This window comes from Oryza sativa, chromosome 10 (genome assembly GCF_034140825.1).
Source record: "Oryza sativa Japonica Group chromosome 10, ASM3414082v1".
Taxonomy (NCBI): Eukaryota; Viridiplantae; Streptophyta; class Magnoliopsida; order Poales; family Poaceae; genus Oryza; species Oryza sativa.
Window position 1 is genome coordinate 17,439,304 of NC_089044.1, and position 12,728 is coordinate 17,452,031.

Below are 12,728 nucleotides of genomic sequence, written 5' to 3' on the forward strand. Positions count from 1 at the left end.
ATAAATTGTTGAAAATGTTTAAAACGCATCTAACCATGGTTGCCACATTTTTTCCCTCCCATCTCTTGTCCCCTTTCTATGTTGCCCCCAGGGGTAGAGATAGAGTATCTTATAGGGGTGCCCAGAAACTCAGTCAAGAAAATTTTTTAGCTATACTTTACCTATCACCTATGTCAATTTAAACTCGATGTAAGTAAAGTAAATTAAGCAGCTGACATCCCTCTATATTTCGTTCTAGCTCCGCCCCTGTAAACACTAATGTGGTGCACCAATGTGGTGGCTGCCGCAGAAGCAACGTGGCGAGGACAACGGTCACATGCCGCTCGATATCATCGACGCACGCCCTATGGCACGAGGGTATCGAGCAATCTACATTTGACGGGGAATTTCCGCACACAAAAGGAAGAAAATATGAACATGATTAGACACTTGCTGATCATCTCTGAGAAAAATCTCGGCTATTACTCAGACATTTTTCCAACGACATGAATACCCACGACCGTGCATCAGGTCATTGCTAACCATTATTATCACAAGGACGACGATGTACAGAGTTTTGCTGCATTCATTATGAATACGGATCTCTCGGACGACCAATATAATTACGACACTAGCAATAATCATAATCGAAAGCTGGTCAAGTCACCTTCGTGGTGGTAGCCCTTCCATGTGTTGGGAACGTACGTCCACAACTAAGGCTTTGTTCGCTCCAGCCAGATCCCAACCCAAAAACAAAACGGAATAGTACATTAGTGCATGATTAATTAAGTATTAATTATTTTTTAAAAGAAATGGATTAATTTAATTTTTTTAAGCAACTTCCGTACAGAAACTTTTTGCAAAAAAAAAGAAAACACACCGTTTAGCCATTTGAAAGCGTGCACGCGGAAAACAAGGGAGAGGGGTTGGGAACTAAGGGTGCCGAACACACCCTAATTAACGACATACTGTAGTATCCATCTTTGGTGTCGATGTTGGCGGCAAAGGTGCTAGTAGTGACCTAGGTGATGAAAAAAGACGCGGATATTAGGGAATGACCTAATATCAAATAATAATTAGAAGGGATGAGACTACGAACTCAGGTCGTTTAGTCCACCAGCTTATGGAGCTAGCCGGAAGACTCCTGAGTATTTTTCGACCTAAGTGATGCACACGTTGTTGTGTTGCAAGGACATCGATCAAGGGCGAGGAGAGGACAAACATTTGTTGGTCAGGACTCGGACTTTTACTCTGGAAGATCCCCATGTTCTCGCATAAAAGTTTTTTATGTGACATATATACCAACATTATTTTCAAGCATCAAATATATTAATAATTTTTATATGTTTCAGTGAGTCAAAATATGAAGGTTAAGAAATTAGTAGAACGTTATGTATGTGAGAACAAGGTTGAGTTATGTGACATGACAAATACACACCATCATCAGTTAGTACTAGAACGTAGCAATTGATTTGTTATCGGATCTAATGTTTTATTCTCTATCAGCCTCGTAACTTATTTTTATGGGCTTAGTCAATCTGGTCTACTACTCGCAATTTACCATTGCTTCTCCTGAAGTTCCTTCTCCTCCTCGTTTTCCTTTTTTCGAGGAATGAAGTCCCTCCTTGCTGCTCATTCCACAGTTTTCCTATGGAGTGGGATGCCATCATCAGCTTTGGGTCTATTTTTTTTAAAAGGGAACTTGGAGAAGTTTTTTCAGCAAAATTATAAACAGTTATTTTTTAAGATTATAAGAAGCTTAGTCGTAAAATCCAAAAATAAACTATAAATCAGAAACTATACAACTTCTCTAATTTTTTCAGAATCTGGTAACCAACCATATTACCCAAATAGCCACTTCGTTCCTCACCGTAACGAAATTCCACCAATCCGGACGCTTCTCATCGTTAGAGCAAGTTTAATAGTATAGCCAACTAGTAGCTCCAATTCATCTATAGCCAATCTAATAGCTCATTCATACAATAGTTACATACTACACTATTAATATCTGGTCCACATATCATACACATACTATGTCTTGGAGTCCGTGCTACAGCTGGCTACAAATTTTTAGCCCGCTGCTCTTCTCTCTCCTCATTTATCTTCTTACAATATGTTTGTAGCTGGCTTATAACCTGCTATTGCCCTGCTACCAAGCCAGGCCAAAACGCCAAAACCCCAGGCCAACCACCGACCCCACCGTCCACCCACGCGTCCGCGTCCCGCACGCCAATCACACGCACGGAGAAGAGAGTCCATTTTTTTTTTCTAAAACCCCGCGTGTCCCGCGTGCGGGCGGTCTGATTGCCGAGCCGACCCGGCAAACGAACAGCCCGACGCCCCCGACGACCAAAACCTCCTCGCGCGATCTCGCCTCGCGTCCTCCGTCCGTCCTCGTCAAGTCGTCACGGTCCTCACGGCTTTTTCACATCTCACATCTCGCACTCGCATCGCAGCTCCCAACTCCAACTCAAGTGGGCTCCTTCTTCCCCCACAACTCCACGGAAAAAACCTCGCAGTACACGGCCACCCACCACCTAACTCCCTTCCTTCCTCTCCCTAGAAATATTCCCGCATCCGCATCCCGCATCCCGCCTGGTTTGTGATTCGCCGAACAGCTTTGCCGGGAGAAAGCGAGGAAGGAAGGAAGGAGAGGAGGGAGCCATGGAGAAGGCGATCAACAGGCAGAGGGTGCTTCTCGCCCACCTGGAGCCCGCCGCGAGTCCCGCCGCCGCCGCGCCGGCCATCACCGTGAGTCCACCTACCGCCGCGTTCCGCCCTGGGGTGTCCAGATCTGCGCGGCGTGCTGATGTTTTTGATTGTTGGTTTTGGTTTGGTTGGTGCAGGCGAGCGCGTGCGCCGCGGGGGACAGCGCCGCGTACCACCGCGGGGCGTGCTTCGCAGACGACGTCGTCATCGTCGCGTAAGTGAGATGTGTTTCCTTCCCCCCGCGGCGGTTCTGCCCTTTGGCCATGCCAATGGCCTGGATTTTATAGCTTCTGATTATAGATAATTTATTTAGATCGGTGAAATTGATTCAAGATGGATGGCTGTTTTTGTGTTGACCGTGTTCTTCTCCCGGTCGATGGTTGTCGGGTCAAATTTAGTTATCAGCTTATTACGAATTAAACCTGGACGAAAATAGTAAAGGTCTTTCGAAAAATATCTGGACGAAGAAAAAAACGGAATTGCTATATTTGTGTCGCTACAATTTTGTTCATTTTATTGTCAGATCTCAGACCATCCATTGCTGCTTTGAGATTTGCCTGTTGCAGTTGATTATCTTCAAAATTCATGCTAGTATTCACTTTCACTTGGAGATTAAACTATTATCACTCATGGATAAATTACTCATACTAATTACATCGTACTTATTGTAATTTTGGGACTTATATTGTAAATACACTAAAATTACATATGTAATTTAGGAACTTACAATGTAAATACATGCCGACTATTTTTTGGTGAAAAATATGGCGTCTTAAATATAGCTACTCCCCCCCCCCCCCCCCCCCCCCCGCGGCAAAAAAAAAAGCTATGAAAGTTATGAATAAAATTGGGCTACTTGTTTCCGCTAATATTTTGAAGACCGCATGTTGAATAAGGAGAATGATATATAAACATGAAAGTTTTAGCATTGCCAACATAGGGGAAAAGGGTGTCATAGTCTGATAGCCGTTGTGTCATATGGTCTGGATTATATAGGATAGTTAGCTGCCGTAAGACAACTCGTGTTGGCCTAGTTTTCTTTTTCTCGATGTAATTTCATTGCTAAATAAAATACCCATTATCTAAAAACATATGAAAAAGAGAGCCAAAAAAGCTGTGAAAAACACATGTGATTGTTGCTTGGTTTACCGTTAGATTCAGTGGCAAGTGATTTTTTTCCTTATTTGATTATCATAAGTCATAAATAGAAGTGAATCATGGGTCTTTTGTGTCTTCAGTGCCTATAGGACAGCAATTTGCAAGTCCAAGAGAGGTGGTTTCAAGGATACTCCCGCAGAGGACCTCTTGGTTCCAGTATTCAAGGTTTGTATTTGTTATCATATACTCATTTTCTCCCAACTTGACAATTAGTGAACTGGTTGCTTCTGTCTCGACCTTTGGTCTCATTCTCATATATTTTGCCTCCCAACTACAGGCTTTGATAGATAAAACGAAGTTGAACCCAAGTGAAGTTGGTGATATTGTTGTTGGTACTGTTTTAGCTCCTGGGTCCCAAAGGGCAATTGAATGCAGAATGGCTGCATTTTATGCTGGATTCCCTGGTAAGAGTCATAATAAACATTATCATGTTTGCCATTAATATTGGACTGTCATCATTCTCAACTTGATTAATTTGTTTTGTATGCTCCAGATACCGTTCCTCTTATGACTGTAAACAGGCAATGTTCGTCTGGGCTTCAAGCAGTTGCAAATGTTGCTTCTAACATTAAAGCAGGACTTTATGACATTGGTATGATCCGCTGGTGGTTAATCTTAAGAAGTCCTTTTTGTGAGGAGAAGTTTGAAAAAAAAATTCATGGTGAACTGACTTTTGTTATTTATTCAAGGTATTGCTGCTGGCCTAGAGTCCATGACAGTGAACCAAGTTCGCCTTGATGGGCAAGTGAACCCCAAAGTATGTGAAACATGATGGTCAATGCAGCAAGATAATCTTTGGATGCACGTGTAAAGATATTTGAGCTTGATTTTTTTTTGGCTGAAATCTCCCGCTATTTTAGGTTGAGCTGTTTTCTCAAGCACGCGATTGCCTTCTCCCAATGGGCCTCACGTCCGAGAATGTTGCAAAACGATTTGGCATAACACGAATGGAGCAAGACCAGGCTGCTGTAGGTTGCCTTATCAATTCTTTCTTTGGACATGTGTATTGATACACAGTGAAGTGTTGCACAATATGATTCTTTCCCTTATTATTTTCATATATTGATGTTTAGGTTGAGTCCCACAGGAAGGCTGCGGCTGCAGCTGCTTCTGGTAAATTCAAGGAAGAAATTGTTCCAGTTCACACGAAGGTAATTTAGCAGCTTGGTTATCTTCCTAAAATAACTGTCTGAACTCTTTAATATTATTGTTACATGATAGTCTTCTGTTTACTGTGTTATCCTGACATGATCATTGTGTTGTGAAGATTGTGGATCCAAAAACTGGTGAGGAAAAGGAGATAGTGGTCTCGGCAGATGATGGAATCCGACCAGGCACTTCATTGGCAGTCCTGTCAAAACTCAAACCAGCATTCTCTAAAGATGGCACCACTACTGCTGGTAACGTGTAATGAATGTTTGTTAGGCACAACTGTTGATTAGTTGTATTCACCTCTAAAGATTAGTGTTTGTTTTAACCCATAGGAAACGCTAGCCAAGTAAGCGATGGTGCTGGAGCAGTCTTACTAATGAGACGTGACATTGCTATGCAAAAGGGTCTTCCAATAGTTGGCGTCTTCAGGTATTAGTATTTCTCTATGACTCTATATATCATATCTTGGGTCACAACTCACATCTATAGGCATTGTTTTCAGCCTAATTAAAAAAGTACCAAAGAACATTAATTTTAAGTTTTTAACAAGGTGGTTCAATCTTCCCTTCTTAGTCATGAAAGCAAATAGGCATATGGTACAACTAACTGTCGCAAAACTTTGTTAAGAAACTCAGCATGAGCTGAATGTGGAAATGTAGGAGCTTTGCAGCAGTTGGAGTTGATCCAGCTATAATGGGTGTTGGTCCTGCTGTTGCCATCCCTGCGGCAGTGAAAGCTGCTGGTCTTCAAATAGATGATGTTGACCTTTTCGAGATTAATGAGGTATACTTTCATCCATTCATCGAGTTTCTCCACTAGACAACAGATCTGCCTTGTAATATTTATTTGCTCTTGTACACAGGCCTTTGCATCACAGTACGTATACTGCTGCAAGAAGTTGGGACTTGATCCTGCAAAAGTTAACGTTAACGGAGGTGCAATGGCTCTTGGGCATCCATTGGGTGCTACAGGTATTTTCTTGCTGCTATCCTTGATACTTATCGTATAGCCAAACTGTTATTTTAGTATCAGTAATCTATAATTAAGCAAATGTGCCAATTGCAATGATATTTCTCATGTTTCCTCTTGGCAGGTGCACGGTCTGTCAGTACCCTTCTCAACGAAATGAAGCGACGGGGCAAAGACTGTCGATTTGGTGTGATTTCCATGTGCATAGGTACATAACCATATTCCATTGGCCTGCATGAAAATTCAAAATAATTCTTTCAGCTGGGAGTAACTTGACAAGAACTTCTGGTGAACAGGTTCTGGCATGGGGGCTGCTGCTGTCTTTGAGCGTGGGGATGCAGTGGATGAGCTCACTAATGCTCGGTGCATCCCGACCCATAACCGGCTTTCGAAGGACGCCATGTAACTAGAACTATATATATATGTCATAAAAATTGTGCAACTGCCACTATTGTTTGAAATATCAACACAAGAGTAGGGAATAAAACGCTTGTGTATCTGTAATCTCATCCAGCTCTGAACTTGGCTAGTTGGAGAATCCTTGTTAATTAGGAAATTCATGCATAATAACTCAAAAGTTGTCCCTTGTCAGCCTGTTCATCTGATTACCTTTTGCTTTCGAAAGTTATCAGATGATTGTCTATTTGTATCAGAAAATGTTGTGAAGCCTGATGCATATGACGCGGGATTCCGGTGAAAGGATAGACCAACTTGTCTAAAAAGAAATTGGCACCCTGGTTTTTTTACTTTCCCCTGTTCAAATTTATGCGTAAAATGAAGGGGGGATTTTCTCCGGGACAAAACATCTTTGTTGCTAGTTCGATGCCTAAGCCCATGCTTCTCTTCAAGTAGAGAATGGGAAAACTTCATGTTCCATAGACAGTGAAAATATCATGGGCTGTTTGCCTCTTTTGGACGCATTGCCATAAAAGTGTGGCTAACGAATTATTGGCCAGACACTTTTCTGGTGAGATGTGGCAAAAAAATGAATAGCACAAACTTAAAGTTACGCAGGGATTGTTTTTGTTTGGTTACATACAACACTTTGTTACGCTAAATGTCAGGCATATTTATGTAGCAAATCATGCCGTCTAAAACTCTGTCCTTAAAAAAAAAAAGTAAACTCTAACTATGCCGTCTAAAACTCTGTCCTTAAAAAAAAATAAACTCTAACTATGAATCTGGACACGTATATGTTCGGGTTCGTAGCTAGGATTGGACTTTTATATTTATGTGGCAAATCATGCCGCATAAAACTCTGTCCTTATAAAAAGGTAAACTCTAGCTATGAATCTGGACACGCATATGTCCAGGTTCGTAGCTAGGATTGGACTTTTATATTTATGTGGCAAATCATGCCGCATGAAACTCTGTCCTTAAAAAAAAGGTAAACTCTAGCTATGAATCTGGACACGTGTAACACCCTGAAAATTTGACCAATAAAAGCAAAACTCTAAAAATACGGACCTTCGAAAACTTTTAAATTAATTGCATCATGCTGATCTTATTCGCCTATTTTATTTGGATTTGATTTCGAAGTTCATTAATCGTGAGTAAAGAATAGTTAATTAGGAATAAACCCTAGAAGTAAATTGGTAAAATAAATATAATTTAAAATAAAGATTAGTGTGGATAGAAATAAATAAAATATTATCACGATCATATTCGTATCAATTAAATTTAAATGCGATGGAATAAGAATTAACCCTAATTAAAAATTCAAATAAATTATACAAATAAAATATGAGTAATATTAATCTAGGGTGAATTCATTAGTTGAGATAACACAAATATTGAGTAAACTTCATTTATGCAAGATTTATAAATTATAGAATCAAATTTATATGGGAAATAATCTAAAATCGGGATAAATAGGAAAATACACTGTTCATTATGGCGTAGGTGTTTGATGCGGTCCCTAACCTTCCCCCTCCTCTCCCATCTCTGCCCCTAGCCGCCCCGAGCCCGCGCCGACGCACCATCGCCGCCTGCCGCCGCGCGCTGTCGCCCCGCGCCGCGCGCCACCGCCGTCGCCATCGCCGCCTTGAGCCCCGCGCGCCATCGTTGTCACCGTCGCGTCGTCGCCTCGCGCCCCGCGCCCCTGCCTCGCCGCGCGCCCGTCCCATCTCCCATGCCGCGCGCGCCTCGCGCCCCGAGCCGCCGCGCGCTGTCACTTCGCCGCTGCCGCGCCGCGCTGCCATCCCGTCGCCCCACGCGCCCACGCGCCCCGTCACCGCCCGTCGCGTCGCCGCCCCGAGCCGCGTGCCGTCGCGTCGCCTGTCCCGTCGCCGCGCGCCCGTCTCCTCACCGCCTCGCGCCCCGCGCCGCCGCGCCGCCGTCATTTCACCCCTCCCCCTCCTTCTCTCCCTTTTCCCCCTCTCTCCCCTATAAAAACCCCGGCCCCTTCCCCCTTCTCCACCCCACTCCATTCCCTCCTCCTCTCCCTCTCCCCTTCTCCATGCACCACCGCCGTCGTGCCGCCACGCCACCGCCCTCGTGCTGTCGTGCCGCCGCTTTCGTGCCTCTGCGCCGCCGCCCCAGTGTGCCGCGCCGTGCGCCGTCGTCGCCGCCGCCTCTGCCCCCCCTGTTTGTCGCCGTGCCGCCGGGTAGAGAAAGAGCCGAGAGAGAGAGGAAGGGAGAAGCCGAGGGAGAGAAAGAAGAAAGAAGGAAGGAAAAAGAGAAGGAAAAAGAAAAGAAAAGAGAGAAAGAGAAGGAAAAAGAAAAGAAAAGAGAGAAAAGAGGAGAGAAAAAGAAAAGAAAAAAATAAATAGAAATTAGAGGGAGATTAGGGAAGTTTAGAAAATTTAAAATAATTAGAATTTAATTATAGATTAATTATAGTCGTAGAATTGCAAAAATTAATATAAATTATGGATTATTCTTGGTAATTTCTATAAGAAATCAATTCGCGGTAGTAATTTAGATGTAATTAATAACTAAACAAATAGATGAATTCTTATAGATTATTATAGATTATTTTTGGGTAATCTCTATAAGTAATCGATTCACGGTAGAAATTCGGATTTAATTACTAGGAATTTTAGCCGTGTATTATATTTAATCGTTTAGTCATAGACTAAATTAAATCGTACAATATTATAAGATAATTTTAGGATTTTGTCCGATATTTAGCTCGCGATAGAAAATTCTAACCTATTATATGGATATAATGCTCGGGTAGATTAAATTAAAAACTTATGGTAACAAAATATTTATACCCGCAAAAATAGTTTAGGATGTATAAATCAAAATTGGGTTTGCCCTAGTTCGCGAATAGTAAAGTTAATAAAAAAAAGGATCGACTTTCGCATTCGACTTCCATTTGGATTTATTTGGATTTTTATTTGAATTCTAACCGAATTCAAATCAATTTTCGCACGTAACTATAGAGCCCGAGGGAGTTGCGGATCCAAGTGAAGGCCAAGACCCGCAAGACTTTGAGCAAGGCAAGTCATCACTATTCCTTGAACATGTTGATCCCATTTGCAAAATTATTTTGTTTACAAATAAAATTACATGCAATGATAAACATCCTACTTGTGATTATGCCATGCCTTAATTATTGTTTACCCTTAAATCCTTGTAACCATGATTTACGTATAAGTCCCTAGTCAACTATGACAAATGCTTAGAAATGCTACTCTAGATTTATGCATACTCATATTTATCAAAAGCTATATGCTTGGGCATATGGAGACATGAGCGCCGCATTGCCATGATGTTGATGACATGATTTGTGAAAGGAGAAATAAAATTAAACAACTGTTTTCGACTGGGGCGGACGGAGGATTTGGGTGGTATCCGGAAAAGGCTAGCACCGTCCCCGGTCAATTAAGGACCGAGCCATGAAGTTAAGCATGAAACGACCCCCGTACAACCGCACTTCTCGTATGGGTATAGACCTAGCGGAATAGATAGCTGAGCGGAGGCAGTATCCATGCATAGTGGTTTCTTGATGTGTGAGGCAGGGGCTCTACGGTGGGGCAGCCATTGGTAGAACCGTGAGGCGGGTGTCTACAGTGGTGTCGCCATCGGTAGGACTGCCATGAGAGAATTTAAACATAATTATAACTTAATGCATGTGTGAGTCTTCCCTTCCCGGGTGCGCCAGAACTCCTCTCACTGCTAGAAACCGTGTACGCCTAGAGTGCATGAGGATGTAAAGTTCATGGAGCGGGTACTGCCAATGCGAGGTTATCGAAAAGCTTTGCCGTGACGCGTCTCATGTGTTGGGACGAGGCTCATGTGTTGGGCAGTCGCGGAGTGCGGGTAAAGTGTACATCCACTGCAGTGTGAGTAAACCAAATCTATTCGAATAGCCGTGCTCGCGGTTATTGAGCACCGGGACGTGTATTACACTTGGCTAGACTCTAAATTCTTAACTTGTGTGGGATGGGATATTGCATGATGATTTCTATACTGATGGAGCCACTTCTTGAGAGGCGGGAATGTGGACGTCCTCAGAAAACCATGACGACTCAATGGCGGGAAGCTATCCTTGGGATCACAATGGATGGTGGACAGAACCGTCATTGTTTAATATGAACACTGGTACTAAAATTTGATCAGTCTATGCTAGGTCTTAGGCTTGTGAAAAGAATTACAAAACTTGCTTTGCGCAAAAGAACCATAGCCATCCTTTGAATACCCCTGTCATATGCATTGTTGCTGTGGTGGCTTGCTGAGTACGGTTGGTACTCACCCTTGCAATATACAAACTTAATCAGAGGTCGAAGATTAAGCTTCGGAGGATCCCTACGCTTATTACCAGGAGGGTGATGAAGACGATGGCGCTTAGTAGGTCTTAGTTACGGTCGTTGCCTGTGGCAATGGCATGCCGTTGCCTTGACTCCGCTGCCTTACCTACTTCTGTTTTTGGAATGTATTCCGGACCGCTCGGTCCGATGATTTAAGACTATGCCTGCGGGCTTATGATGTAATAATTCGTACTAGACACTCATGTATGTGCACTTGGTATTTCAGCTATGAATTCGTGTGTACCAGACTACTTGATCCAGGGAAATGGTACTGTTTACACGATTGATTCCTGTTGTAAAAACGGGGGGTCCACAACACGCATATGTCCAGGTTCGTAACTAGAATTGGACTTTTTTGGGGACTTAGGGGTACGCTGCTACCACATTGTTAGTCATATCTGTGGTAAAGTTTGGCAGAATGTTCTAAGTTTGCCACTCAACTAAACAACCTTCGTTGTATCAGACGGGATAACATAGAAACCGTATAATATGATTTGATTATGTTTTATAGACCGTCATCAGCCATATATGTCAAGTTGGTTCGTGTATTCATACGGTTTGTCTCGAGAGGGACAAAAGAGAAACTCCTATAAAATTTCAAATCCTAGCTTCCCAAGGCAAAATTAAGGAGGAAGACAAAGGATCAAAATGTACCTGATTAATATTAGGTAAGTTGTATTGATGGATGGGTAGGTGAGGGTATTTAAAGGATAAAATTTATCGAGGCGTCCACAAATCGGGCGCCCAAATTTTTTTTTTTATAAAAATCGGGCGTTGTTCCTCCAATTATATTGGAACATATTTCACTAAGTAGATCGGAAATTTTCGGTCGTTTAAAAAGCTGAAACACAACCAAATCATCTCATGAAACATTTGCTACAACATATGAAAAAACGGTTTCTAAAAAATCGAGTGTTGTTTCACCCTATATAAAATAAATGTTTCAGCGAATAGCGAAATGATGCTTCAATTCACTACAACATTCGATCTATGCATAGTGAAACATCACGAGTACACTTACTCAAACATTATTGGTGGAACAAAAATTGAAACAAATTCCTTTAATAGAGCGTTTACATAGTATGTGGATGATTTGTTGCAACGGCACATGTGGTGGGGCGTGTGGTGGGGACGGTGCGGAGGCCCAGGAGGCGCGGTAAGCGACGGGTGCCCGATTTTTCTGGCGCTGATCAAGCACCCAATTGCTGTTATTTTCCAAAGGATCAAAATGTAACTGATTAATACTAGGTAAGTTGTATTGATGGATGGGTATGTGAGGGTATTTAAAGGATAAAATTTATTTGATTTGTGAATCGATGGTAGGTAAGAAGGTAAAAGTTGGTTTATTTTAAGATAAAATTCAAACATAGAAGTTGATTTATTTTGAGACGATGGAGTAGGTGAGAGCCATCCAGGAATAGGAGAGGTTAGTCGATGAGACAATGGCACGTTGTCAGGTAATGCCTCGGTGTAGCAATCGTCCATTTGCTCAAGGAACAACAGGTGGCAAGGTAGCGAGAGTACGAGGCATGGGTTGTGGCATGACTGGTGCAGGGCCAAGGTTTGGGTACGACGTCTTGTTTAAGAGATGTGGGCACATTGCCATTTCTTTAATTATACGGATGTGCAATAACAGGCACGTTATTCCGCGTGGATGGTCGGATCAACCCTGGCATGAGATCGAAGAAACCAATAAGTAATTAACTAGAAATCAAGAGGGGCTTTATGCAAAATTCATGTTGTAGATAAATGGAAGGAAATGCATACAAGTTAAAAGTTTGAAGGAACTTTCTAGAAACTCCAACCATAATAGATAAGTATTGAATTCCGACTTGGACTTTGTGCAACCTTTCCTTAGCTATAAAAGGAAGAGGGGAGGGGATTTGGAGGGACAGATCGGAGATAAAAGTAGTTGATATATTATGCTAGGTTCTTGGCTATATAAAAGGAGAAGAATTAGGGGGAGAGACAGAACGGAGAGGCTACTCATATTCAACCTGCTTA

At 42.4% G+C, this 12,728-nt stretch overlaps 1 protein-coding gene across 1 annotated transcript; it reads left to right on the forward strand.

The window, feature by feature from the left end:
- The first annotated feature begins 2,572 nt into the window (after positions 1-2,572).
- Positions 2,573-6,558, forward strand: LOC4348804 (3-ketoacyl-CoA thiolase 2, peroxisomal). Its single transcript, XM_015759346.3, has 14 exons — positions 2,573-2,730; positions 2,826-2,902; positions 3,927-4,011; positions 4,124-4,250; positions 4,340-4,438; positions 4,536-4,603; positions 4,707-4,814; positions 4,920-4,997; positions 5,114-5,246; positions 5,331-5,427; positions 5,658-5,781; positions 5,861-5,969; positions 6,092-6,175; positions 6,264-6,558. Exons 1-14 carry the CDS (start codon positions 2,644-2,646, stop codon positions 6,371-6,373), a joined length of 1,386 nt encoding a protein of 461 aa, XP_015614832.1. The 5' UTR covers positions 2,573-2,643; the 3' UTR covers positions 6,374-6,558.
- Positions 6,559-12,728: the final 6,170 nt, after the last annotated feature.